The following is a 27,206-nucleotide window of genomic DNA, read 5'->3' on the forward strand; positions in this document are numbered from 1 at the left end:
CCGCCAGCTGCTTCTCGGGCCTCCTTGCCTGTCGCCTGCCACATGGGCCTGCACTAGGCGCGGCCTGCTCAGCTGGGGGACGACTCCCCTCGCCAAGCCAGCGCTCCCCACCTCCCGCTTCTGCAGCTTCCTCCTCCACAGCATCGCCAGCTGTCCGTCCTCCTTCGCCCTCTCCTCCTTCGCAGCCAGCTCTGCATCACCTCCTTCAGCAGCCTCCCTTGACCCCGGGCTGAGTGGGTGGTCCTCCCCTGGGACCCCAGCCTGCGCTCATCACACCTCTGCTAAGGCTGGCTCCCACCTCCTCTCGGCTCTACCCCAGCTTCCCACACGCGCAGGGCTGGACTCACGGAGGTCCTCAGTCAACGCCAGCAGGGTGAAACCAGATCCCCCTGTGGTCTGGCTCCGGCCTGCTCTTCATTCTCACTCTCACCACCGTGATAAGCCCACCACGCTCCAGCCCCACTGCCCTCTTTTCTGTTCCCTTAACAGTTCTTTCCCATCACAGGCTGTCTGATTTGCTATTCCATCCTGACGTGGATGCTCTTCACCCAACCAGCTCCCTCTCAACTCGAATGTCACCACCTCTGAGAAGCCTTTCGTGATTGCCCCAAGGCAGTCACTATTTACCCCATCATCCTGTGTATTTTTATCCCAGCCCAGTTTCTTGACCACAGTCTCATCTCAAGGGCCACACTGCTTGAATTTAAATCCTGGCTCTAGTACCAGTGAGCTGCGGGTCCTTGGGCAAGTTAATGGCCGCTTGTGCCTGAGTTTCCTTATCTATAAAATGGGGATGATAATAGCACCTACAGCATAGAGCAGTTACAAGGATTAAATGAGTTAATGCGTATAAGCACTCAGAACAGGATTCTGTAATCAGCCTGACATATGTGTCACACCAGTGTTAGCTCCCAGTATTATCACCTAGCTGTCTGCTTGCTTACTGCCTGTTTCCGTCCTGGAATGAAGCTCCGGCAGGTAGGGATCATGTCTGTCCAGTCTGGCACTACATCTTCAGTGTCCATCAAAATTCTAGGCACACAGTAAGTTGCCTGCTATATTTATTGGATGGATGGACGGGTGATGGAGTGACGGATGGATGGACGGATCCAGATGATGGGTGGATGGATAGATGGATGAAGCAAAGAGGTAAGGCCTCTGCACGGGCCACCACTCATCCCATGTGGTCACATCTTAGTACACTCTTCTCTCTCAAATAACAGCCAGCCCTGCCGAGTGTCACCAACAGACCATACACTCGCTGGTGGAGCGTTCGACCATGTGTAACATTGGCCAGTGTAAAGAGTGAATAACTGGCCAGGAGCCCCAGCAGAGGCTTGGCTGAGGAGAAAGGCAGTGTTAGTGGACCAGAGAATTTCAGTGGGGGAGGAGGTTTGGTAGGGAGCAGAAAAAGGACCCTCTGGTTATAGGAACAGCGAGAGCAGAGCCAAGGCCTGAAGGTCCAGGTGCATTTGGGGAATGGGGGTCATCTGGAAGGGCTGAGGCACAGAGTGAGGCGAATGGGCCCAATGATGGTGGCCATGAGAGTCGGGCTAGGGAGTCACTGAAAGACTTCAAACACACAGTGCGGTGTCAGGGCTACCTTTTACAGACCCCCTGTGTTGGCTGTGCCAGGCCAGGCTGGAGGGTCAGGTGGAAGCTGTGTCGTCATCCAGGAAAGAGTCGGCGTGGGGTGGGGCTGAATCAGGGCAAGGAGCCATTCTGGCAAAAGATGGGTGGCCAACCAAAGACAGTCCCACAGCCAAAAGTGGCCCTGACCTTACCTGCACCAGATTCCAGCCTTGGAGGGACTCTGCGATGATGGACGTAACGGACGGACAGACGCCTCCAAACACCATCAGGTGGTTCGGCCCGTATTTTATTGCGTCGTAGAAGGCTTTCAGCCCTTTTGCGTTGTCACACTGGGGAGCAACACACAGAAAGAAAAGCTCAAATTAGAAGCAGCTTTCCCCAGGGCGAGGGCCCGACAGTGGATTCATGCAAACGAACCTTCCTCACGGGAAACCTGCTGAGTTTCAGCTCTCCCAGCGTGGGGCCTCTCCTGAAGCCAGCCCCGGGCTGCTGCGAGCTCAGGGAAGCGGGGTCCCAGCAGCCCATCCTGGCTACCCCCCCCCCACCCGGAGCGCCCTCAGATCCAGGACCCCTGGCTCCCCAGCTGTCTCCCTTCAGAGCACACCGAGGAACCAGCCCCAGGAGGCCGCCCCCTGGGGTCTCCCCTTTCCAAGGTCATTTATGTTTGAAAAGAAGATGAATCCACACCCATCAGGAATGGCTATTGTCAAAAAAGCAGAAAATAACAATTGTTACTAGGATGTGGAGAAATTGGAACTCTTGAGCACTGCTCGTGGGAATGTAAAATGGCACAACCACCCTAGAAAACACAACACAAACATACACTGCAGTTGCTCAAAAAGTTAAACAGAATTACTACACGACCCAGCTCTCCACTCTGGGTGTACACCCCAAAGAACTGAAAGCGGGGGGACTCAAAGAGCTACTCGGACCCCTGTGTTCACAGCAGCACTATTCACAATAGCCCCAAGGTGAAAACAAACCAAATATCCATCAAGAGATGAATGGACAGGCAAACTGTAGCACATACATACAAATGGAAGATTTTTCAGCCTTAAAAGGAAGGAAACTCTGATATATGCTACAACAGTGAAGACATTATGCTCAGTGAAACAACCAGATGCAAAAGGGCAAATATCGCCTGAGCCCACTGAGCGGAGGCACCTGGAGGAGTCAGGCTCACAGGGACGGGAAGTGAAGGGTGGCTGCCAGGGGCCGAGGACGGGGAACCCGAGTTAGTGTTTAACAGGGCCAGTTTCCGTTCGGGAAGACAGGAACGGTCTGGAGATGGCGGTGACGGCAGGACGCAGTGAATATCTTTGATGCCACTGAACTGCACACTTACAAATGGTCGGAATGGTAAGGTTTATGTTACGTCCATTTTATCACAATAAAAAAAGAAGGTGAGTCTAAGGGGGAGACTTCCTTCAGCAACACTCGCCGAGCAGTGCTCCGCGTGCAGCCCAGCCGGACGCTGGGGAAGCACAGACGTTGGACAGGCCCTGCCGAGGAGCCCACAGATGAGAGGGGAAACGGGACCCAGCGACCCTCTGCGAATGAGAGGACCAAGGTCCACGGCTGTCGGGAGTCAGTGATGGCCCACTTCCCACCCCCACCCCACCTCACCTCACTCATCAAGCGGCAGGTGGCTCTCCCCCGACAGCGACAGCGGCTTGGGCTCCTAAGGGGCTTCCTGCTCCCCAGCCCAGTTCAGCCTGTGTCCCACCCAGCAGTCTGAGGGTCCTTTTCAAAACATAAATTAGTCCTTCTCACTCTCCTGCTTCCTGTGCACTTAAAACCAAACTCCTATCAGAATATAATTCTCAAAAGGTTAAAAACATAATTCTCATGAAAATCGATACTGGCTACCTGTCAAACTTTTATTTAACTCATTAATAAGGGGATCTGCGGGATGACAAAAGTGGATTTGAAAGAAAACTTGAGAAACAGGGACTTTTATAGTGAATGGAAAAATGAGAAATAAGATTGCTAAATTAGATACAAAACAGGTTAATATCCCGTATGGCACTAAATCTATCACCTTTGGGGACAGAAAAGCAAATCAATGAGAACCAGCACATCTTAGTTTTAGAGAACTGGAAGAGCTTTAAACTCCTCCAGTCAGACGACCCTTAGGCAATGCCATAAGAAAATGCTCTGTTACACTAACTGGTCAGAGAATAACTTCTGTGTGTTATTTACAAGTTTGATATGATATTCTTAACGCTCCTATCACAATGGATACAAGAAGCCACAGGACCCAGCCCAGCCTCCCACTCTGACCTCATCTCCCTCCACTGTCCCTGGCTCATGGGGACAGCCTCACTGGTCTCCTCTTTGTTCCTTGAAATGGAAAACAATTTCCTTCCTGCCTCTGGGCCTTTGCATTTGCTGTTTTCTTGGCGGAACAATATTCACTTGGTTCTCAGCCTGGTTCACTCCTCCTGATCGTTCAGGTCTCAGCATAGCTGTCTCCTCCTCAGAGAAGTCGTCACCGTCCCCCTACCCAAAATGGTCCCCACCCCAGTCACTCTATCATGCCACCCTATTTAATGCCCTAACATAGTTCCTAAAATGATCTGAAATCATCTCTATTTTCGTTTGCCTGTGTGTCAGAATGTGAGCCCCCTGAGGGCGAGGGTTTTTGTCACTGTTTCCACTGCGTCCCCCCCCGAGTTTACACAGAGTCCTCCGTGAGGGCTCAGGAAGGATCTGTCGGCTGCCTGAAGGAGCAGGACATTTTCCCCATCTGCTTCTCCCCTCTTTTTCTACTTCCACGTCTCTCTTTACTTGTGTCTTCCTCTCCATTCTGGCTCTCCCCTTTCTTTCTGCTCCACCCTCCCTGCCCCTTAAATGGCCATAATGTGGGCTCACAGTGGGTTAGTATTTGCTGCTCCCTCTTCATTTATTGACAGATCTCTTGCACCGACACCCACAGTGGGGTTGACGGGGAGAGAAGAATCAGTCTGATGCGTTCCTGGCTGCTGGCGCTCCCTCTCTGGTGGAGGCAGTGACACAGGGGCACGGGTGGCCATGTCACAGGGTGGACAGAGCTCAGCGCTAGTGGGAGGCAGAGCTGGGCTGTGGTTGGGGGTAGGGCCCTGGGGCTGGGATGAGGCAGAGGCCTGGGCCCAGGCTTGGGGGCTCTGGACGCCAGGCTGGGGAGGCGGACTGTAGCCCTCAGAGAATCGGGAAAGAATTCAAATTTTAAATTTTAATTTAATTTTTAAATTGGCCAAGTTAATTTTTTTTGCCCAGAAAGAAAGAGAAAGAGAAAAGGAGAGAACGAAGGGAAGGAAGGAAGGAGAACGAGAGGGAGGGAGGAAGGAAGAGGCGGTCCTTCTTGCTTCCTGGGCCCTCTACTCGTGTCTGTTCCCTGATGGAAAGCGACTCGTCCCACCCTCAGCCGAGCACAAGCAGATTAATAGAGGGGTTCATGTTTCAATTGCTTCTACCATGATTTACTGAATCACTCCCATTTTAATACATTCCTGTAACGATTTTAGCTTGTTTTCTAATCCATAGCTAATGACAGTGATAACACAGTGCCCCAAGATTTATAATCAAAGTTGCATTAAAATAATATTAGCAATAATGAAGTTATTAATACTCGTTTGCTCAGCAGACATTTCGCCAGTACCTAGTCCATGCAAGACTCTGCATTAGTAATGACGTCCCGGCGTCTCACCAATATGCAACTTCTGACAGTGTCAACTCAAAAGTCTGAGAATACCTGACAGCCAGTGTTGGAGCTGGAAGAATCCCCCAGTGTTGGCAAGTGCTTGTCTGACTCAGTCCTCACCAGACTACGTGTGGAGGGCAGAATGTTGGCCCCGTGCCCTCTGCCCCTTGGTCTCACTCTCACGAACATGTTACGTTACCTGGCAAAAGGGACTTGCAGATGTGATCAAGGATGCTAATCTGCCAACTCGGAATTATCCAGGAGGCCCAGGTAACCACACAGCCCTGAGAAGCAGAGGCCTCTTGGCTGGTGGCAGAGGGGAAATCAGAGATTCAAAGCATGAGATGAACTTGAGGTGCCATCGTTGGCTTGAAGATGAACGGGGCCACATGTCAAGGAAATGGGGACCTCAGTCCTTCAATCACAAGAAACTGAATTGTGCCAGCGACCTGAAGGAGCTGAGGCTCCAGAGAAGAAGCCAGCCCAGCCAACACCTTGATCTTGGCCATGTGAAGCCCCAGGCAGAGGGCCAGCCATCAGGCAGGGCCTATGGACCGTGAGAACACACATGGCTGTGGTTTAAACCACTAAATTTGTGGTAATCTGTTATAGCCGCCATAGAAAACTAATACAGAGACGTAAAATGAGAAAAACGATACAGTGAGATTTTCCTCAAAGTTAAATGTATTCCATTTAAAGAACTATCCTTAATTTATAGACAAGATCCTTCATGGTTTGTATGGTGTTGAAATGTTTTTCTGCTATAAAATTACAGATGGTAGAAGGATTTTGTTTTTAATGTCCTAATGTGGCAAAATAAAAGGTTTTCCACCCTAGGTAGGTTTCTGTTCCATGCCCACCCCGACTCTGTTCCTTCAGCCCCTCCTGGTGCGTGAAGTCCAGACGTGTGGGCATCGCTCCTCTAGCCAGCCCCGCGTCCTCATTTTCGGAAGGAGACCCTGCGGACCCGAGAGCTGAGGGGACTTGGCCACTGTCCTTTCAGGATTAGGCAAGGGATTTCGGGACTCCAAATTCAGGGTTTTCTTGATAATCTAGAGAACTCAGCTCAACGGCGAAGGGAAGGCTAAAGCTGGCAGCGTTCTAGAAAGGACCACTCCCCCCGGGTTAATGCCGCAGGCCCAGGCCTCCTCCTGACCAGCACTCTTGCCCTGAGGCAGAGAAACAATTCCTGGGCACCAGGCACTTTGCCCCAGCTGCCCCAGAGAGCACATTTGCGGTGAATAACAAAATAAAAATCACACGGACGGATCTGTCCCTTTTAGATGTTATTCCCTCATCTTCATTTCTAAGACATGATTAGTGTCCCAAAGAGATGGACTTTCCAGCTGACCACAGCTGCGACTTTGTGGCTGGACCAGCTTGGAGGTTTTTATATATTTTTTTTTTTTTAAAGATTTTATTTTTTCCTTTTTCTCCCCAAAGCCCCCCGGTACATAGTTGTATATTCTTTGTTGTGGGTTCTTCTAGTTGTGGCATGTGGGACGCTGCCTCAGCGTGGTTCGACGAGCAGTGTCATGTCCGCGCCCAGGATTCGAACCAACGAAACACTGGGCCGCCTGCAGCGGAGCGCGCGAACTTAACCGCTCGGCCACGGGGCCAGCCCCTGGAGGTTTTTATTTTATTTTTTTTGTGGGTTTTTATTTATTTATTTTTTTTTGAGGAAGATTAGCCCTCAGCTAACTACTGCCAGTCCTCCTCTTTTTGCTGAGGAAGCCTGGCTCTGAGCTAACATCTGTGCCCATCTTCCTCTAGTTTATACGTGGGATGCCTACCACAGCATGGCTGCCAAGCAGTGCCATGTCCGCACCCAGGATCCGAACCAGCGAACCCCGGGCCGCCGAGAAGCGGAACGTGCGAACTTAACCGCTGCGCCACCGGGCCGGCCCCAGCTTGGAGGTTTTTAAACGCAGTCCCTCAGGGACCTAGGAGCCAGCAGAGGTGTTTGGGGCCAGCGAGAGGGGCTCTGGGCTCCTGGCCTTCACTTCGCCCAGCAGCTCTCCTTGTCTCTGTTCTATGTACGGCGTCAAGGTTCCACATAATACTTCATTTGAAAAGAGAATTTCAGTGCCAGTAGCAAAAAATGTTTGGGGACCATGAAGGAGATGACCCGGAGGTCCCTTCCCATGTATGATTTTGGTCTCTGGCCTCGGGAAGGGCAGATGAGTGTCCCCGGGAGAGGCCGGATGAGCCAGTCACGGGAGCACACACCACAGGCCACTGGCTGAAATTAACCCACTGCCCCCCAGTTTGCCTGGTGGTCAATGCGCCAAATCCCGGGGAACTCCTCCAAGCTTGTGTCTCCCGAGGGATTCCTTGCAGACGTTTCACACGGCCGTCTCACAAGGATTTGTCCTTGTGGCTCAGGTGAAGGTCAGGTTCACCCGTACCCCACGCTGCAGTCCTCCCTGAGCACTGCGCCAGGCGATGTTCCCCTACCGCCTGCCCATGACCGTCCTCGTCGTGTGGACGTCGGGCCCGGCCCTGCAAGAGCCAGGGAAACGCTGGAGCTTTTCTATCCCCCATTTAAGGTGTCTGTCAGATGGCTTCTAGTGAGCTGGTCACCAGGCAAAACCATCATTCTGAGAAATTATTTATGGCACGTTCTCTTCGAGCAATTTGTCTTTTGATGGATTGTTCTCAGAGCCCCTGTAAGGGTTCTGGTGTCCTGGAAGAAAGCTACTGGCTTTATCATGTTCTCTTTCTCCCTCCACCTCCCCCACTAAGAACTCCCCCTCACTCATGTCTAGAGGGGGTTTGACGGGTGGCCACATCTGACGGCAGGTGGGGAGGTAACCCCATCACCGTTCACCTTCTCAGGCAGTAGTTCAAAGCTTAGGGACCTGCTGCAGCCTCTCACGCACTGTGTCGCCCCTTGGCCATGGGGCTCTGACACATAGTAGGCCCTCAACAGCTGCTGCCCTCCGTCCCTCCCCTCTTCTCGCCAGCATTCTTCCTCCTTGCCTTTCAATGACTCCACGTCTAACGTAGCTCATGGTCTCTACCTCCAAACTCCCCTCCACTGTCTCACTCCCGATGGCTCTCCTTCCCTGTAAGGACAGTCTTGTCACCGAGAAATTCTAATTGGCACATATGGGCTCTTAAAATTCAGCACCTATAAATGGGAACAGATCCAAAAGCCATGAAAATCAATTTTTTTAAATGAAAAAGTAGAACTCTCGGATAAAATCCATTTTCATTTAAATCTCATCTTTAAAGAATTAAAATACTTTTTTGACTTAAAACTTTCAAAGAAAATGTTCCTGAGAGTTAAAATGTAAAAATGTCAAGAAAATGTCAGAGTTAATAACGACCAATTTGAAACCGGAAATTACTCTGTACAGAATTTCAGAATCGAAGGCGAATTTAAAAGCTAATGTGTCCATCCTGCCCCCGGTACAAAGTCCTCCCCGTGCATCAAGTAGCAGTCAGCATCTGCTTCCATGCCTCCAGTGCCAGGGGTCTCACTTCCTCACCAGGGAGCGAATGTGGCATTGGTCAGCTCTGCTTCTTAGGAAAGTGCTTATTTTGGTCTTGAAATCATGCTCCTTCTGCAGTCTCTGTTCCAAGTTCTCATTCTAGAGCAAAGGTCAGCAAATGTTTCTCATAAAGGGCCTGGCAGTAAATGTTTTAGGCTTTGTGGGCCATATGGACTCTGCTGCAACTTCTCAATCCTTCGTAGTGCAAAAGCAGCCCCAGACAATACATAAACGAATGAGCGTGGCTGCACCCAACAAAATGTTATTTACAAAAACAGGCGGCAGTCAGACTTGGGTCATGGGCCGTAGTGTGCCCATCCCCGCTCCAGAACCTCACAGAACACACACCATCCTCCCCGTGGGAGCCGTTCAGACACCTAAACTCAGCCCGCCTGACTCCACAAGACGCCTTCAGCCAAACGACCCTCAGCTCTTCATTTTTTTTTAGAGATTGGCCCTGAGCTAACATCTGTTGCTAATCTTCTTTTTTTCCTTCTCCCCAAAGCCCCCCAGTGCATAGGTGCATATTCTAGTTGTAGGTCCTTATAGCTCTGCTATGTGGGACGCCGCCTCAACGTGGCCTGACGAGCAGTGCCATGTCCATGTCCAGGATCCGAACCCGGGAAACCCTGGGCCCCAAAGCAGAGAGCATGAACTTAACCACTCAGCCACTGGGCTGGCCCCAATCTGCTCTTCTAATCATCTGCGTAGGACACAGTTTCAGACTGTCCTCCTCTGTGAGCTGTGAGTGTCCTCTGGGAAGGCTTTGGAGGATAGATGTTTCCAGGACGCACCTCCGAGTACTTCTGCCTGCCCTCACAGAAAAGCAGCGCTAGCCAACACAGCCTGTGCGCTCATGACACGGTAGGCACGGCGCCAAGAACCTCCCGTCAATTACCCTAGTCATGCCTCACGTCGTTATAAGGTAGGCACTGTTATAGCTCCATCAACCAGAGAAGGAAACCGAGGTCCATAAAAGTTACATAACTTGCCCAAGTTCACGTGGATGGTAAGGATTCAATTCCAGGCAGTGTCACTTCAGAGCACTGTTTTACTTTACATCAGAATTTGTCATTATGAAATATTTCACTCATAGAAAAGAATATACGTGTAACATATAAAGTATGAAAGTTAGTCACATGAACATACAGTATAACCAACACCCAGCTCATGTTGAAGGCCCTGTGTGCCCACCTTGGACATACGCCTCCTTCCCCCGGGGGGACCCTCGTCTGAATTTTGTGTTTATCCTTCTTTGCTTTTCTTTATTATTTTATTATTTGCATATGTTTCCTAAACACTATATCACTTAATTTTACTTGTTTTTGAGTGTATATATAAGTGGAATCACGCTCTGTGTTTTGCCTGAAACTTGCCTTGATGGCTAATCATTATGTTTGTGAGATTGTTGTGCTGAACATAGCCGTAGTTCATCCATTTTCAGAGCTGTGCAGTATTCCATTGTGTGACTATGTCATGGTCGGTTCGTTAATTCCCCAGTTGATGGACACTTGGGTTGTTTCCAGTGTTTGGTTTGGTTGCTGTTGTAAGCAGGATGGCTGAACACTTCTATACATTTCTATGTGCCTTCTGGCACACACAGGCAGAGCTTCTCCAGGGTGTAAACTTGGAAATGGAATCATGGAATCACAGGATTTCCCACATTTTCTCCAAGTGGTTTTATCCACTTACACCCCCACCAGCAGTGTTTGTGAGATCTCACTACTCCACATCCTTACTGACTAATTTTTGTCCATCTTGTGGGCCGTTTTGATTTGTATGTTTCTGATGATTAGATAGGATACACCATCCTTTCAGATGTTTATAGGTGTTTCTGTTTCCTCTTTTAGACTGGCAACTTTGCCCATTTTTCTGCTGGGTTGTTTGTCTTTTCCTTACTGATGTGCTCAGAGCACATCTAGCCACAATGTAAACTGAATGAAAAGATCACCTCCCGCATTCTGGGCGTGACTTTATTAATGCAGCCTCAGATGCAGTCTTTCTACCTGCACCTACTCCACACAGAGCTTACTCTTAGTAAAAACTACTAGATCAGCACGCATAATCTCGACAACAGAACACCTATGAAGCTTTCCTGGGAAGAAAAAGAAAAAGAAACTACGTGATGATAAAATGCAGCCAACCACAAGATGAACCAAAACATAGTCTCTGGAATGGAGAGCTCGTGATACTACGAGCGATGTGAGAGCTGGATCCACTTCACACTGAGCCCCCAGCAAAGGGAAGATGATAATGCAACACAGAACTCAGAAGGTGGGAGCAGGAAAGGCAGTTGAAAGATTGCTAATTTCCTCTTCTTCCAGAGAAAGACTTTAATCGATAGCATCTGAAATTGAAAGCTGGCGTTGAAAAGCCAGGACTCTAACCTCACTGCTTTTCATACTCTTTTATTCTCTTAGATACATTAGAAACAAGTATTTTCTGTAATGAAGGCGAAATTGTTTAATGTTGAGCAGCTCGTTCTGCTTTACTTTTCCTTATTTTATCCTGTTACATTTAAATAAATGAAATCTAACGTCAATTTAAATAGCATGCAATGACCTCATTTTATAAAATTATTTCTGTCCGTCTCTCTCCTTATAACGTATGCACAAAGAGATGTCTGGAATGAGAGTCATCTCACGTTAAAAATGGGGAGATTTGGGGTGATTTTTTACTCTCTTCTTTGTGCCTATTTGTTTCCTTGAATTTTTTAAAGCACGTATGACTTTCACAAGGACACACTGGTCACCTTTTCACACCCAGGATGCCTCCTCAACCGTTTAAACCTCCCTCTTTCTGTTCTTCTGTGGTTGACATTCTGAGCCAAAGCACAGGACTCTACATGTATAATTGCTAAATCACGTTAAAAATTAGCCCAAAACCATGGCCAGCTGAATTAAACACACACTATACTGTTTTTCCATTGAAATTAACCCATTCAGACATTTTCTGAGCATCTCCTAAGTGCCAGGAGAAATAAGTGACATATAAAAATTCCTTGAACAGAGTAGATACTCAAGAAACATTTACTGACATATTAAATTTGAAAATAAGAAGACTAATAATAATAAGACAGCAAGCCCTTCTATAGCATTTATTTGTGGTAGGTGCTGTTCTGATTTCTTCATATTTATTAACCCACTTAATCCTCACAACAGCCCTATGAAGTACATCCAATTATTATTATCCATATTTAATAGATGAAGAAACTGAGGGTCAGAGAAGTGAGTAATTTGCCCATTTGACACAGTATGCAAGAGGCAGAGTTGGGATTCAGACTCTGAATCCATGCTCCATGATGTCTGGGTTGTTTTTCTGCCTGGGCATACCCCTCCCACCCCCCAGCCTCTCCTGCAATTAGGTGTGACCACTGAGTTTTGGGCAATGAAATGCAAGCAAAGGTGATGTGCACCATGCCCGGGATCGGACTATAAAACCATCCACGGGCACTCGGTGCTCCTCCAAGGACCTAGAAGCCATGCGGCTCCCCCAACCCCACGTCCCTGTGGCCACCAAGAAAAGCCGTCACAAAGAGGGCCACCTCACAAGCCGACAGGCTCCGGGGGCCTGGCCCGGGGATCCGCCTCGCTCCTTCCGGCATCCCGACCCCTGACTGCACATGTCAGTGAACTAGCTGCTCCCCACTTCTTGCCAGCACGAGACTCCGCCATGCGCGGACCCTGGGCCCTTCGGTTGGGCTGCGGCTGTCTCAGAGCGGGGCTGCTGCCCGAGTGTCTTCCTCCCCACCCTCTTCCTCCGCCCTCGCCCTTCCCAGGAGTCAGCCCTGCCCGCAGCCTGAAGACACGCCCATCTCCGCTCCCTCTGCCCTCGTTCTTTCACAGGCACTTGTCCGGGTGCACCTCTGTCTGGGCACCTGCTTCCCGGGGGGACCCGGCCAACACAGCCCTCCGACCTGCACTCGACTGTGACATGAGCAAGCAAGCACCTTCCTACATTAAGCCCTGGCGTATGGGGGTGTCTGCTCCTGCACTCAGACCGCATCGGCTACACTTTACAAACGTTCTTACCGCCTGCTGTAAGAATTTTGAAACATAAGAAATCAACACACCTGGGGAACCTACTAGAGAAAGGCAAAAAGAATTTAAAGAGAGACAAAAAAGATTATGGGAAAAGGTAGAAAGAAAGTATGCTATACATTTAAAATTTCCCCCTATCATTCAAGACACTGACGTGACACCAGAATTCAAGGGCCATAACCAGAGACAGCTCAGATCTGCTGCCCTGAGCCATCTTAGTCCCCTAAGTCCCTCTGTGCCCAGTGAAGGGCCCAGCTCCAGACAGGTGTTTAATACATATTGGCTGGACGAAATTATTGCTGATGGTGGATGCAGGCCCCGCTGGTGGCCACAACCTGAAAGAAAAGGAGTCCTGTCTATAGCTCTGTCCCAGAGAGCTCAACTGCAGCCATCTTGAGCTCTTCACACGCCCTCCCCAGCATGACGGACAGACCATCTGCTTCTAAAAGTCTCCAGGGAGCCAGACTGTCCATCCCAGATACCGACGACAACTGGCATTTCTGTCTTCTCCCCAAAGCTGTTCCTCTGAATTCTTGGCGGCTGCAGACTGTGTGACCGGAGGACGATGGAGCCACAGCGCACCTCTCTTCTTCTGACCGGCAGAGCCAGCTCCCCAATTTATCAAATGTTTGTCAAAGACTGGTAGATACAAACTGCGTTTCCTAATTAGCTGTCAATGAGTCCCCCCACATATGCAAGTGTGACATTTTTAAGAGTCAGGGTCACAAAAGCAAAGCGTGTGCAAGCCGCCTGTTGGCGGGGGGTGGGGGGGCTCCCTTCTGCAGGTTTGCACAAATATCACAGGTTGTCATCCCTTCCCCTGGAGACGGGGGCCTGGGTCCCCCGCTGAGGAGTGACGGCACTCCAGCTACGTGCCACCGAGCCATCTCCATGCCTTTCTCCCTGACATGTGCCTCTACATTGTGCTCTTCAGAGGGTGCACTGGCTCAACGATTGCCGAGGGCCTGGGCTAGGTACAGGGGTATGAGACAGGTGACACGTGGTCCCTGCCCTCAGGGGGCTTATAATCCACAGGAGGTGAGAGACGTAGAAATAATGAAGTAAAATGTGGTACGAGGTGTCATGGAGGTTTGGATCCAGTGTTATAAACACATGTTCATTCCATCACCATTCATGAGGGCAGGATTAAGAGCCAGATCCTGCACAGGTGCTGGGGACACAGGGAGCTCTCACTGCAGTGGGGGAGAGAAGACTGAAACAAAAAACCATCACATAAGGCAGGGTAAGAGCGGGAACTATGGAAGAAACACAAGTCATGCAAAAAGGAAGGAATATGCAATCACACTGAGGTATTCTGCCAATACTTCTTGGAGGAGGTGGCGTTCGAGCTGAGCCTTGTAAGATAAGGAAGAGACCGAGGGTGGTAGGAGGGCACACCAAGCAGAGAGGCCAGTGTGAGCAAAGGCTGGGAGGCAGGAAGCGCAGGGCAGGGAGGAGAGACGAGCGTCTGCCTCTGCGGCAGGAGCACAGGGTGGAGAAGGGCTGTGGCAGGAGAAGGGATGGGTGGGGTCAGACGGGCTCAAGCCAGAACCCTGGGGACCTTGACCACCAGGCAGGGTGTGGTTTCTTTCCTTTAGGCAGCAGGAGTCACTGCAGAACTTTGATCAGAGGAGGGCCAAGATGGAAGCCATCTTTACGCAGATGCTCTGGCCGCTGGTTACAGAAGGCAGGCCCGATGGGGAAGGAGGAGGCCAGCTGGGAGGTGGGGGCAGCCGCCCAGGTGTGAGGCTTGATGAGCAACCGGGCCCGGCACCCCTGGGAAGGACGTGTGTTCACAGCGGAGCTCACCTCTCAGGGGCTCGTGAACTAAGGGGCTCTGAGGCTTGGGTTTGACCAGCGCATGGTGTCCACGGGACCCAGTCAAACGGGTCGGTCTCAACAGCCTCCCTAACGGGAGCTCAGGGATGGGGAAGACCAATGAGGAAAGAGACCAAAGAGAGGGTAGAGCCAGCTGTGTCAGGCACAGGGCCTGGGGCTGCCGCGCCCTGTGACCTCCTCCTCACCTGGGCTCCACCTACAACACAGGAAGGTGCACAAGCGGGTTTATCAGTCGGGAAAGGCTAGGCTCCACTGTGGCAACAAACACCTGCCAAATCTCAGTGGCAGACCCCAGAAAAAGTCGATTGCTCTCTCAGCAAGGAGATCTTGACACATCATAGTCACTCAGGGGTCCAAGCGGATGGAACAATCGCCATTTTGAATGCCGCCAGTTGCCGAGGGAGAAGGACAAAGAAGGCTCAGGAGAGGTTCAACCAGCGATTCAATGGAACTCACTGGCCAGACCCGGCCGCACCCAAGGACCGGGACCCAAGGTCAACTTGGCCAGAGGAGAGGGGAACTGGGTGTCAGGGAACGTACTCAGCCACAGCTGCTCTCCGAGACCCCTTCCCACTCTGACAGTTGGTGTTTTGTTTGTGCTCCAGGCCAGATTCTGGTTCCATTTATACACATCAAGCCAACATTCCTTTAGCACTGACCTATGTGCCAGCAGAGTCTTTACATGCATGCTCTCCTTTACTATTCATAATGTATCTCATTTAATATCCACTGAGACCCTATGAGGTAGACGCCATCATTATCCCTCATTCAACAGAGGGGAAAGCACAAGTTCAGAGAGCTTAACTGACAAGCTCAAGGTCACTCGACTAGTAAATCGCGAAGCCAGGACTCGCACCCAGCCCATCACACTCCAAACCTCAACTCTGTCTCTCAGAGTCCGAGCGGTCCGTAGACGGGTAAGATGCCCTGAGGAGCAGTGGGCGGCCTGTCCCTGCGGGCGTTCGGTCAGAAGCCTGCAGGAGGATGCTGCAGAAAGGAGGATTTCACCAGGTAAAGCAATGGATTCTAATCCCGAAATTCCAGGAGAGGTCGGGAGACAGGAAAAGTGGGGTAAGTCTCAGGACAGCGAGGGCTCTCTGAGCCGGAGACGCGGCGGGTGAGCGGGAGAGATGAGAGGTGGGACCGGACAGCAGGTTGGGGCAGCTGAGCACCGGAATAAGGGGTTGCACCCTACTTCAGGGGCCCTGGGGAACTTTTCTTTTGGTTTGGTTGTTTTTTTAACCATTTTTAAGTGTACAATTCAGTGGCACCAAGTGCACACAAATGTTATGTAACCATCACCACTATCTATTTCCAGAACTACTTCATCATCCCAAACAGAAAAGCTCTCCACCTATGAAACCCTGGGCAGTTCTTAAAAGGGCTTAAACCCAACAGTGACATCACCAGAGCTGAGAGGGTGATGACGCCATCAGGTTGAGATGGACAACCCTGGCCACCACTTGCAGGGCATTATGAGAGGAAAGAGAGGCAGGGCAGGGGGAGGGGTCCGGAGGGAGATGGCAGGAGCCAAGGCAGGGCAGCAAGAGGGGCACAGAGAGGGGTCAAATTCGAGACAAGAGGAAGGGCAGCCTCAGAGGGGGAGGGCACTCCTAGCTTCCTCCAGGGCCCTATGAATCCTGGGCCACCAGGAACTGAGGTGGAGAGGCCAGGAGGGGACCTGGGCACGGGGCCAAGTTCAGCACTGGACCGGACACAGGTGAGGCGCTGGCTGGCCGCCTGCTCCACTCACTTCTCCTGGGGAGCCACATCCCTGGCCCCAACAGTCCCTCCTGGGATGTGGGCCAGAGCTGTCCCCTTGGCTCCCCCAGAGGTTGGGGCCTGACATAGATCATTCCTGTGCTCAGACACTCCCTGGGCACCTGCTCGGGGATGGAGGGTGACTGCAGGCTCGGATGGGATCATTGCCCCCACCGCCGCGGCCACGCTCATTACTCAGGCGCCCGCCCTCCGTCAGCAGCAGCTCAGCTGGAGTTAATTACGTGCCTCTCTTGTCCTCCAGCTGGGGACATGCCGGTCACTCCCCTGCTGATGGATGAGGGCTGGGCTGTTGTCACTCATCATCATGACCAGGGGACTCTACTCCAGGGGCCTGCCAATTCCTCAGTCCTGTCACCAATCCTCCCCCTCAGCAGCGCGAGCTGCTGCAGGCACCTGTCTTCAGAGGCCCTTTGCAGAAGCCATTTCCGCAACACCCCAAGACTCTGGGCCTGCCTCCCCAGCTCCCGTCCCCACAGCTGCCTGATGCCACAGGCACAGTACTGACTTCCCGGAAGTCGACTTCAGGGGTCCCAGTGGCACAGGCAGCCTTGGGCCCAGCTGTGTCCCCATCTCAACACCCTGTCCCCACACCCCAGCTCCTCCAAGTCTGAAGTCCTAACGCACCTTCCCAGGTCTATATCCCAGAACCCGACGCTTGCCTGCCCCGCCCCCGGAGCTGAGACCCCGCTAAGTGGTCCCCAAGACACCACGGCACTGCCCACCCAGACTGTGCCGGGGGCTGCCCCTGCCTCGAAAAGGACGCAGAGGGGTTTCAGCTTGAAGCCTAGCTAGAAAGAGACCACAAAAACAGATGCCACCAAGCGTTGAGAGGGGAGCGGGCAGGCTCCAGGAGAACGAATACTTTTGAGGAGCGGGACTCAGGGAGGCAGCGCTGGTTGGGGTTGGGGAAGGCTCCGGGAGGAGAATTCATTTGAGGGTGGGGCCCAGGGTCACAGTTTGAGACCAGTGCGTTTGGGAGTACGATCCACCCTGAGCAAGCCCTCTGCAGGGGCTCTTGACCAGTGACCGGCAGAGCTCCAAGAGCCGCAGCCTCTGGAAGGCCAGGGGGTGGTGCAGACCCTCAGAGGGCAGTCCACCCCAACCCCGGCAGGGGGCTCACACATCGGTGACCCCTTCTTTGTGAAACAGGGAAGCAATGCTGGGAAGGCCTTACCCTCGGGCACTCACGGGACCAAGGGGGGCGACACCCAGAGCCCTCGGTTAGCCGCTGACGTCGTCTGTCCAATTTGATGCAGCAGCATTCCTGCGAGCCAGGCTCTGCGCCAGGCGCCAGGCAGACAGAAGGAGGCCAGTCAGAGCCCATCCTCAACGAGCTCATAGGCGGCGGGCACAGGAGAGGAGCCCACGAGCCATCCTAGCTCAGGACAGGACCGTATGCCAAGAAAAGGGCAGCAGACTGTGTGGGGCCAGTCCTAGGAACCAGGGCAGGCTTTCTGCAGGAGGCGGCAGTGAGGCTGAGTCTTGATACATAAGGAGAAACCAGCCATATGCAAAGGCTGGACGCGGATGGCCCACAGTGAGAAGAGCATTCATTCATTCATTCTACAAGAATTTATTCAGCACCTGCTCCGTGTCAGACAGTGTGGCAGGGGTCAGGGACGCCGCAGGGAACAAAGTCCCCCCCTCTCAGGGAGCTTCCATTCCAGTGGGGAAAAGAGAGAACAAATAAGTAGGAGAAGTAAAACGTCAGGAAACGTCAGATAGTAAAATGTGTTATATGGTGTGAATGCTAAAAGGAAAAAGGATGTGGGGGACGGGCTGTGTGCACTGGTGCCAGGGAGGGAGGGAACTAGGCGCTCTGCATTCCCTTTCAGCAATGAGTGACACCCAGAGAGAGCACGGGGAATGGAGAGAACGGGCAAGGCTGGGCCGGCCAGAGTGCGAGGGGAAGCCTGGGAGGGCAGCCGTCGGGGAGGAGGCATGGGGGTCAGACCCTGAGAGCATCATGGGGAGTTACTAACAGTAGTCACAGTTATTATTAAACCACAGCCACTGCTATGGTTCCTGAGGTCAAAGCAACTAAGGACTGTGATGATTTGGGAAAGCTCCCAATTCCAGAAGCATCCAAGCCTTGCTAGTGGGAACACCCACTGAAACTCTCAGAATGGGAGGGATGGAGAGCCCCTACGGCCTCACCCCAGGCTACGCAGACCTGCCAGGTGCAGAACAGCACACACGAGGCGATGGGAACGCAGGTGGGACAACCGCTGAACGGAAGGAAAGGTCTCTGACCGAGGCCCCGGGGGAACGAGGCCCTGGAGGACCAAGAGCAGAGCCTCTGCCTGGACCAGGCGTCATGGCCCGACCCCCATCCTCTTCTGCCAGCTCCGGGCTGGTGATGCTGGGCAGCTCGCAACCTCCTGTGCTTCTTGCAAAACAGATCCAATGAGCCTCCGCCCCTCACAGGACAGAGGGCAGATCAGGCTAGATGGCAAAATGCGCTTGGTGGCCTTGGAGGTACACGCACATGGAGGGGCCCTTGTTGCTGTTCTTATCCAGACTCCAGGCAGAGCCCGCCCTGGGACCGAAGACCAGGGCTCCCGTTTGTTCCCTGTTTGCTGGTGACCTTGGACTGGGCTCCTCCTGTCTCTGGGCTTCAAGATCCTGGTCCCAGGACAGCCTCTGGGCTCTCCGAGCTCCCAGGCCCTGGGAGGTTTCCCATATGCGGTAGTTGGTGCCTCTGAGTGGGTCCTGCCAGAACCACACCCCAAAACTGGGCCCATTTCTATCCATGAGGGGACCTCCGCCCAGATTGCCTGGGCCTCCACACGGCCTCCTCCCCAGGACGCGGCTCCCTGAACACCTGTCACAGCCTCCTGGGACCTTTCCCAGGGGAAAGCAAAGAAAAATTACCTTCATAAATCCTGCCAACAGAATAGGAGGCTTTTTCAGGATTTATTCATTTTTCAGGCAGAAAAAATTATGATGATTTTTTCCCTGAGTAGCAACCTTGCTGTGAAATTGTTACTTTGTCTTCTTTTTAGGTTTAACAGATCCTTCCTGAGCCTTGAAAAATTATTTGAATACAGCTTTTCTTGAAATTAAAAAAACAAACAAACAGGAAGTGAAATAAGGCAAACACAGAGACAAAATGATAAATATTACGTGATTCACTTCGACGAGCCGCCTAGGGCAGTCAGATCCATGGACACAGAGAGCAAGGGGTGGCTGCCGGGGCTGGGGAGGGACGAATGGGAGTCATTACTGTTTAGTGGGGACAGCGTTTCAGTTTGGGAAGATGAAAAAGTTCTGGAGACGATAGTGGTGGTTGTCCTACAACGTCAATGTACTTAATGGCATTGCTCTGTACGCCTAAAAATGGCTAAAATGGTAAGCTTGACGTTATATATATTTTACCACAATTTGAAAAACCAAGCAGGAAGGTAATATCTTCCCCATGACAGGTCGCATGGCCTCCCTGGGCCTCAGTTTCCTAATCTGTAAAATGGGAGAGAAACCCATTCCTCCTTACTCTCTGAGCCCAGGCATGGAGAGAGGACCCAAACCTTTGCTCTCTGCCAGGCCAGGAAAGCGTTTTTTCAAACGACACTTTACAAAGAAACTAAAGAGAAATCAAAAAGGAACTAAACCACGAACACCCAGCAGCACAAAATGGCCTCACGTCTGGAGGGCAGACGCGGGTTCGTGCCCAGCCCCCTCCGCCCTCCATCCTCGGGGAAACCACAGTGGAGAGGAGAGGAGAATGCTGCTGGTGGCACGCAGCAGGTGGCTGAGCCAGCGGGGGCAGACCCCATGCTCCCGCGCCCAGCAACAGGCCCCCTGCTCCTTCGACTGCATGTGGCTTCTGCCACGACAGCCACGTCCACGCCCTCGGAGCCCAGCCCATCGCATCGTGTTTCCTCCCGGAAGCCTTCACTGGGTGAGATGCGCTTTCCTGGGCTAACCCAGCGCCCTCTGGGGTAGAATGGCCCCGGGCAGTCCCTGGAGGGTCGCTTTCTAAGGACCGGGGCTATATCCTGAACCTCTGCTCAGAACAGTCAAGGGTCCCACCCAGGAGCCGGGTGCCGGGGTTCAAACCTCCCGCTTAACAGCCGATTGACCTTGACCACTTCCTCAGCCTCTGTTTCCTCCCCCATAAACCGGGATAAGAACAGCGTCCACGCCTACACTTGCTGGGAGGGTTCAAGAGTCAGGAAGAGTGCCGGCACCCCGCGCCGCCTCATCACCGCTGGCTCTTCGGCTCCCCACTCGGGAGCCCTGCGCCCTCTGCGGCCAGCGCCCGGGCCCGATGGGGACGAAGGGAGTCCTCGGGGCAGCCACTGGCGCACGAGTTCCCTCTCGGGCTTCGCAGGAAACAGCAACGGAGACCCCAGGGCAGTGCCCACCTCGTCTGGACCCTCCTGGGGCAATGTGGGGGCATCCTCACAAGTCCTCCCACTTTCACTCCTCTAGCAGCCTGGCCCAGCCCCAGGCCTGCCACGGGAGGAGCAGGGGCGTGGCCACGACAGGCACCATAGGGCCACCTGCCAGTCACTATTTCAGGCCACTCTGTTAACATGACAACCAGGCTTCCTGATCCTGCCGCCGGGTCCCCACCCTCGCACTCCCGTCCTGCAAGCACATCCTCCACTGCCGCCTCCCAGCTTGCAGGGCCGTTTCCACAGGTTCCGGCAAGACCCTCCCCCCAAACAGCGCAGGCTGGACATCAAGCCAGGCATCCTGCTCGTGATGGACACGGAACCGGCAGCTCTGCTCCCCAAAGACCGGAAACGGGGCTTAAGCAAGCAGGAGGGAGGCGGGGTGGCCCCCTCGCGAGGCTTTCCAGGAAACCCCAAACCCCGGGCTGACTCGCCTTCCCAGACCGGGAGCTGACAAGGATCGACCCCATGCGCTCCAGGAAATGTCAGGTCAGGAAGGGCTCCCAGAGGTCGTCTGAGCTGAGTGTTGGTTTCTACTGCGGGGGAACCCAAGGGGCGCGGCTTGCCTGAGATCACACAGCCCCCCACCCCTGCTGGCCCAGGATTCCGACACCCCACCAAATTCCATTCACAGGGCTCTGAAACAGATGAAAGAATGTGCTGGATACTCCTGCATGACAACAGAGCACACAATTTTCTTTTTAAACTGGGAACTCTGCGACCACAAACAACACGCCACGGACAAGACACATGGACCCAGTGCCCCACAGGGTGGCAATAACAACAACAGAAATAATAATAATAGCTCTCAACTCCTGAGGCTTGCTACATGCCAGGCAAGACCCTAAACTCTTCACAAACATCACCTCAAGAAACAGACTGTTCACAGGGTCCCCATCTTACAGATTTGGAAACAGAAGCTCAGAGAGTTTAAATCACCAACTCAAGGACACACAGCAGAAGAGGGGCTGGGCTTGGATGGACCTACCCACGACCTCATGAGGCCTGGGGGGGGGGGGGACCAAGGATGAAGTGGCCTCCCTGAGCCACTGGGGTGATGGCACACACAAGGAAACTTCCAGCAATATGCTCAGAGAAGTGAGGAAGAGTGAAGCTGTGCAAGGGGCGGGGAAGGGCGATGACTGAGGGAGAGGGGGAAAGAACTCATTTATAAATAGTCTAAGAGCCCGGGCCCCTTTGATTACAACATCCGTCCACCTTGCTTCAGGATTTCTTGGGGGTGGAGGGGCAGGGGGTCAGTGCCCAGGACTAGGGAGAGTGGAGAGGCTTCTCGGAGGAGGCGGCCTTCATTTTGGAAGGAAGGCAAGACTGTCTGCGTTTTGCACAGCTTAGGAAACACATCACCTCCTTGAGGGGTACAGAGCACACAGTATTCCGCCCCGACAGCACCCCCACACGGAATCCTCCACACTCTTTAGGAAGAGAAGGAAGGTCAAATTGCACCGGGAGAGCGATTGTTCGCAGGGTGCACGAGAGGAGACGATGACGGAGTTTCACCCGGAGGCGGCTGAGGCAGTCGGCTGAAATAAATAAATTAAAACGTGGCATTGTTGTCTCTTTGTGTACGTTAGTTTTAATTACTGTTTACTAGAAAACTAAAACTTCGCATGTGCAAGAAGGAAAAAAAAATCCCCAAACTTGTGCATCGCCAGCATCTGTATAACAGATCAACCTCGGCGGAGGTGGGGACACTCATTTTCGGCTGATGTGGCAGGGCCCAGCCAGGGGCGTGGACACAGCCGGCATCCATCAGGAGTCAGGAATGTTCTCCACGCGGCTGGTGGAGGCGTGGGCCTCCCAGCTCCTCCAGGGACCACGGATGCAGTTACTTGTGAGGAGCACCACACCGCCACCGCCTCAGCCTCAGAGGCCACGTGGGACAGACGGCCTTTCTCTGTTGGGTCACAGCAAGCCCCTGTGTCCTCCACGTGGGCATCACTCCATCTTTTATTAACCAGCCTGTAATAACCCCAACAACTAGTAACCCTCAGTGGTGGGATGGGTGGCGAGCGATGTGAAGGCTTTGCTCCTGGGTGGCGTCTTTGGTGGTCTTGAGGGTGAGGGCTCCGACTTAGGGATTGCAAACTCAGTTCCTCGGGAGGCCCCTGGAAGCACAAACATGGTGGGACCCCACTGGGCAGCCTCTGGGTTCCCACCACCATTTGACCAGCAGACTTCCCTTCCGATGATTTTACACATCGGGCATCTAGAACATTCTGTGGGAACAGAGGGTTCTGTAGCTCAGCAAGAGTGGAAGCCAGGACGAGGGCAGATGAGGTGGTCTGCCATGGCACCATGCCCCTCCCCATCAGCCCGGGTCCTCCCCGCCTGGGACCCATCTGTCACTGGGGCTCTAGGCCTCTGTGGCAGAAAAGCTCTGACCTAAAAGAGGTCCGGGCAGTTTGGCCAAACGGACGATAGAACAAAATAAGACAACAAAACCTCCAGGAAACAAGTGTAATCTTGGAGTTTCAACGCAGGGTGAGGGGCTGGGGTTTTCTCTGGACCTGACTGGGTGTGAATGACGAATGGCCTGCATCCTCATCTATTCAGGCTGCCATAACAAATACCACAGACCGGGCAGCCTAAACATCAGTTTGTTCCTCATAGTTCTGGAGGCTGGAAAGTCCACCATCAAAGCACTGGCGGATTCCATGTCTGGTGAGAGGCGGCTTCCTGGTTCCTAGAGGCTGCCTTCTGGCTGCATCCTCACATGGCAGAAGGGGTGACGGAGCTCTCTGGGGTGCTTTTGGTAGGTTTTTTGGTGAGGAAGATTCACCCTGAGCTAACATCTGCTGCCAATCTTCCTCTTTCTTTTTTCTTGAGGAAGATTAGCCCTAAGCTAACATCTGTGCCAGTCTTCCTCCATTTTTTGTATGTGAGATGCCTCCACAGCATGGCTGAACCAGCAAACCTGGGCGACCAAAGCAGAGCACATGGATCTTTAACCACTCTGCCACCGGGCCGGCTCCTGGGGCGTCTTTTACAAGGGCACTAATCTCAATCATGAGGGCTCCCCCATGACCTAACCACCTCACAAGCCCCCACTTCCTCACACCATCACACTAGGAGTGAGGTTTCAACATACGAATTTGGGGGGACACAAGCCTTCAGTCTAGAGCCAGGCTACAGACTGAATGCCTTGAATGCCAGGCATTCCATAACAGGTGCCACCTCTGTCCTACGGAGCATGGGGCCCCAGACCCCTAACACACAGCACACAGTGGGTGCTGACAGGTTCTGTGCAGGTGACACAGTTACACTGGGATGCGCCCAGATATAAACCCAGGACACCAACCAGACCACGAGCACATCGAGGATGCGTGCGGCCTGGCTGAAGCAGACAGCAGGAGAGATGGACAGAGATGGGGCTCTAAAGTGGAGACTGTGCCCGGATGCCGGGGGTGGGGGGAGCACTAGGAAGTCAACAGGGAAAGGCACAGGCACGTGCCTGGTACCTGCTGAAGCTGGGTGATGGCTTCACAGAGGCTGCTTGTCCCCCTCTTTCCACTGCGATCTATTTCTGAAATCATCCAAAATAAGAAAGCTCAAGAAAAAACAAAAGAGAAAGAAAGAGCCAAGCAGATCCTGAAGTGCCCCCTTCCTCACTTCAAGGATCCCAGGGGCTCCTGCAGGAAATACACGAGTGGATGCCCAGATCCAGCTCAGAGAGGAGACGTCGTGGCTGCAGGCAGGACAGCCCCACTGCTCTGCTGGGTAAAGCCACAGGCAGTGTCTCTGGGTGGTTTCTCCCCCTCTACAGCATCAACCACCCCTGCAGGTGATGACGCTAGATCCCAACCTCCATCCTTGCTGCCGGCCCTCAGCTCCAGGCTGCACATCTCCTCTCGGGAAGTCCAAGTCTGGACTCACCACCTTCCCCTCAAACCTGGTCCATGTCCCAGAAGGTGAATGCAGATGTGATGGGTAAGAGACGGCTTTGGATTCAGACCCTAGGAAACTGCCTTCTCTCTGGAAGCCTTCCGTGCAGGGATGGCGCACAGCAGGTGCTCAGTACAGGCGAGAGCTCAGGAAACTCAGCCATCACCATGATTGTTGTTGGTATTTGCATCAGTATTAGTATTAACGTTCCTCTCTGCAGGTCCCCCAGAAAATTGGGGGCCCTCCTAGCTGGACTCCAGCTTTGCATGACCCCTCGACCCAGCCAGCCTCAAGTCCTGAAGGTTCTACTTGCTGGGCGCCTGGGGACCGGTGCTAGCCCCCCTGCCCCCACTGCCATGTGCTCCCGTCTGGCCTCAGCATCTCTCCCCTGGACCGCAGGCAGGTCCCTCTGCTCCCAGGCCTGCTCGCTGCCCTCTGCTGTTCACCTTCCCTCCAGACTGATCTCCCTAAATGAAAAGCTGACCATGTCACCCTGCTCAAAGACTTTCATGGCCCTCCACCGCCAAAGGCACTGAGTTCAACCTCCTTCACCCGGCCTCCTGGATTGGCACCCCCAACACTGGGCTGGCCTCACCTCTCCCTGCCTGCACTCTGCCCTCAGGCTGGCAGGCAGTGTTCTCAGGAGCATCGCAGCTCCGCCCACCTTGGCTCACCAGCTCTCCTCCTGGAATGCCCACTCCCTGGGGAGCACCCTCTCACCTCAGCTTCCAAGGCTAGCTCAGATATCCCTTTCTGCCCCAAATCCTCCCTGGTGCCAGCAAACAGGACTGACCACATCCTCCCTGTGCCTCACACACACTTCTATTCCATCACCAGTGAGGGCCGTGCCCAGACTCCTGGCTGTCATAAACCCACAGTTCCAAAAAAACCAGAATCCTAGTGTAGCTTGTCAAATTTCATTTTCTCAAGCGAGGACATTAAGGAATAAAACGAAATGAACACACAAATCCCAACATCTTCCATCACCACGATTTAATTTTTCAAAGGAAGGAGGAGGAGAAAAGGAAGAGCATCCTCTCGGAGTAAAGGATGCTCTTTAATGTACCAGCGTCAGCTCTAGGAGAAACTCATCCTTATTTTCCTTGTGTCACAATGGTCTATAAAAGCTGTCAAGGCCAGTATGGGCCAAGGGCTGGTCCCTGTGAGCATCTCAGGGCTGTCACATCTCCCATGCGGGACCGTGAGCCCCTGAGGGTGAGGCTGAGCTGGGAGATACTCCTCGTGTTCACGGATGAACAGACGCACAGGCGCGGCCGCCCAGGGCCTCCCCACTCCCCAGCTGCCTGGGAATGTGATTTCCAGTAACACGGCCTCACCAAAAGGTCCAGCCACAGGGAAGGCCCCTGGTGGGCTACTGAGTTGGTTTTAGAAAGATTTTACTTGAACAACTGCTCTTTCCAATCTTGCTCCAGAAACACTCCTCACAATAACAATAAAACACAAGCACACCGGCCCCAGTACTTGGAACAATTCGCAATTGTTAATTAAGTCAGCGGAGAGGAGAGCCCTGGAGGAGAGGGAGCCGAGGGTCTCAGAGAGCCTGGGCTTCTGGTTTTTAGCAACCACTTTGTACCTACTACAGATTCCACCTTCCTGAAACACCCCCAAACAGCCGCTGGATTCCACAGCGTGGGGGGCCACCATCTGCAGTGGTGAGGCCAGGACCCCACAGTCAGAACAGGCGCGGCCCTCAGTGCAGCCCAGAGGCCTCTCTGGGCCTGAGCATCCTCACCCACAAAGTGCGGGGACCCCTTGTCTACCTGCTCCTCGAGCTGTAGGGAGGGACAGCCAAGACACTGGACGACACAGGAAGGGTCTGGAAACTCCAGGACTGAGCAAATGCAAGGGATTTCTGCCAGAATGATTGTTATCGTTGTGGCTAATAAGTGTGCGCTAAGAAAGAAATGGGGTGCATATAAATAAGCACACACACCCCCTCCGCCGCCCACTCTCCCTGGCCTGTCTCGTACAGCACATCTCACTTCATTTGCCAAGCCATTCCCTGTTTCAGGGAGATAGACAAGCTACCCCAAGGCTGTAAATAATTCTTCCTGCAACTGCCTCCTTGCGTGCCGCAACCCAGATCTGAGTGGACCTTCTCCAGCAAAGGATTTGGTCTGGAACAACTTTTCCACCGTGTTTCCTCAACAGCCAACGTTCGCTGCTGGAGAGAGGAGGAATTTAATATTTCTAATTACTTTTTAGGGAGTAGTTTTCTCCTGGAAATTTCGTAATTGATTTCTCATCCGGTTTCCCCTCGGTTGGCATTATTCTCTCCAGCTCCTTCCTGAACCTTCCAACCACGCTGCTTCTCCTCCTCTTCACGGTTCCGCTGGGTGTTTGCTTTTTCGGTCCTCCCTCAAGGGCAGAGACCACGTCTGCGATTCTGCCTCCCAGCCCTGAGCCCGTGCACTGGGGACAAAGGGCAGAAGAAGAAATCCTTCCACTG

At 52.9% G+C, this 27,206-nt stretch overlaps 1 protein-coding gene across 3 annotated transcripts in view; it reads right to left on the minus strand.

The window, feature by feature from the left end:
- GABBR2 (gamma-aminobutyric acid type B receptor subunit 2) overlaps positions 1-27,206 on the minus strand; it is a 330,747-nt gene that overhangs the window by 224,357 nt on the left and 79,184 nt on the right. For all 3 annotated transcript variants that reach the window (XM_070251235.1, XM_023629734.2, XM_070251236.1), the window contains one exon: positions 1,785-1,922. In XM_070251235.1, coding sequence (XP_070107336.1) covers positions 1,785-1,922 — 138 coding nt within the window. The remainder of the gene's footprint in view (positions 1-1,784; positions 1,923-27,206) is intronic.

The sequence above is a fragment of the Equus caballus genome, chromosome 25 (genome assembly GCF_041296265.1).
Source record: "Equus caballus isolate H_3958 breed thoroughbred chromosome 25, TB-T2T, whole genome shotgun sequence".
Lineage (NCBI taxonomy): Eukaryota > Metazoa > Chordata > Mammalia > Perissodactyla > Equidae > Equus > Equus caballus.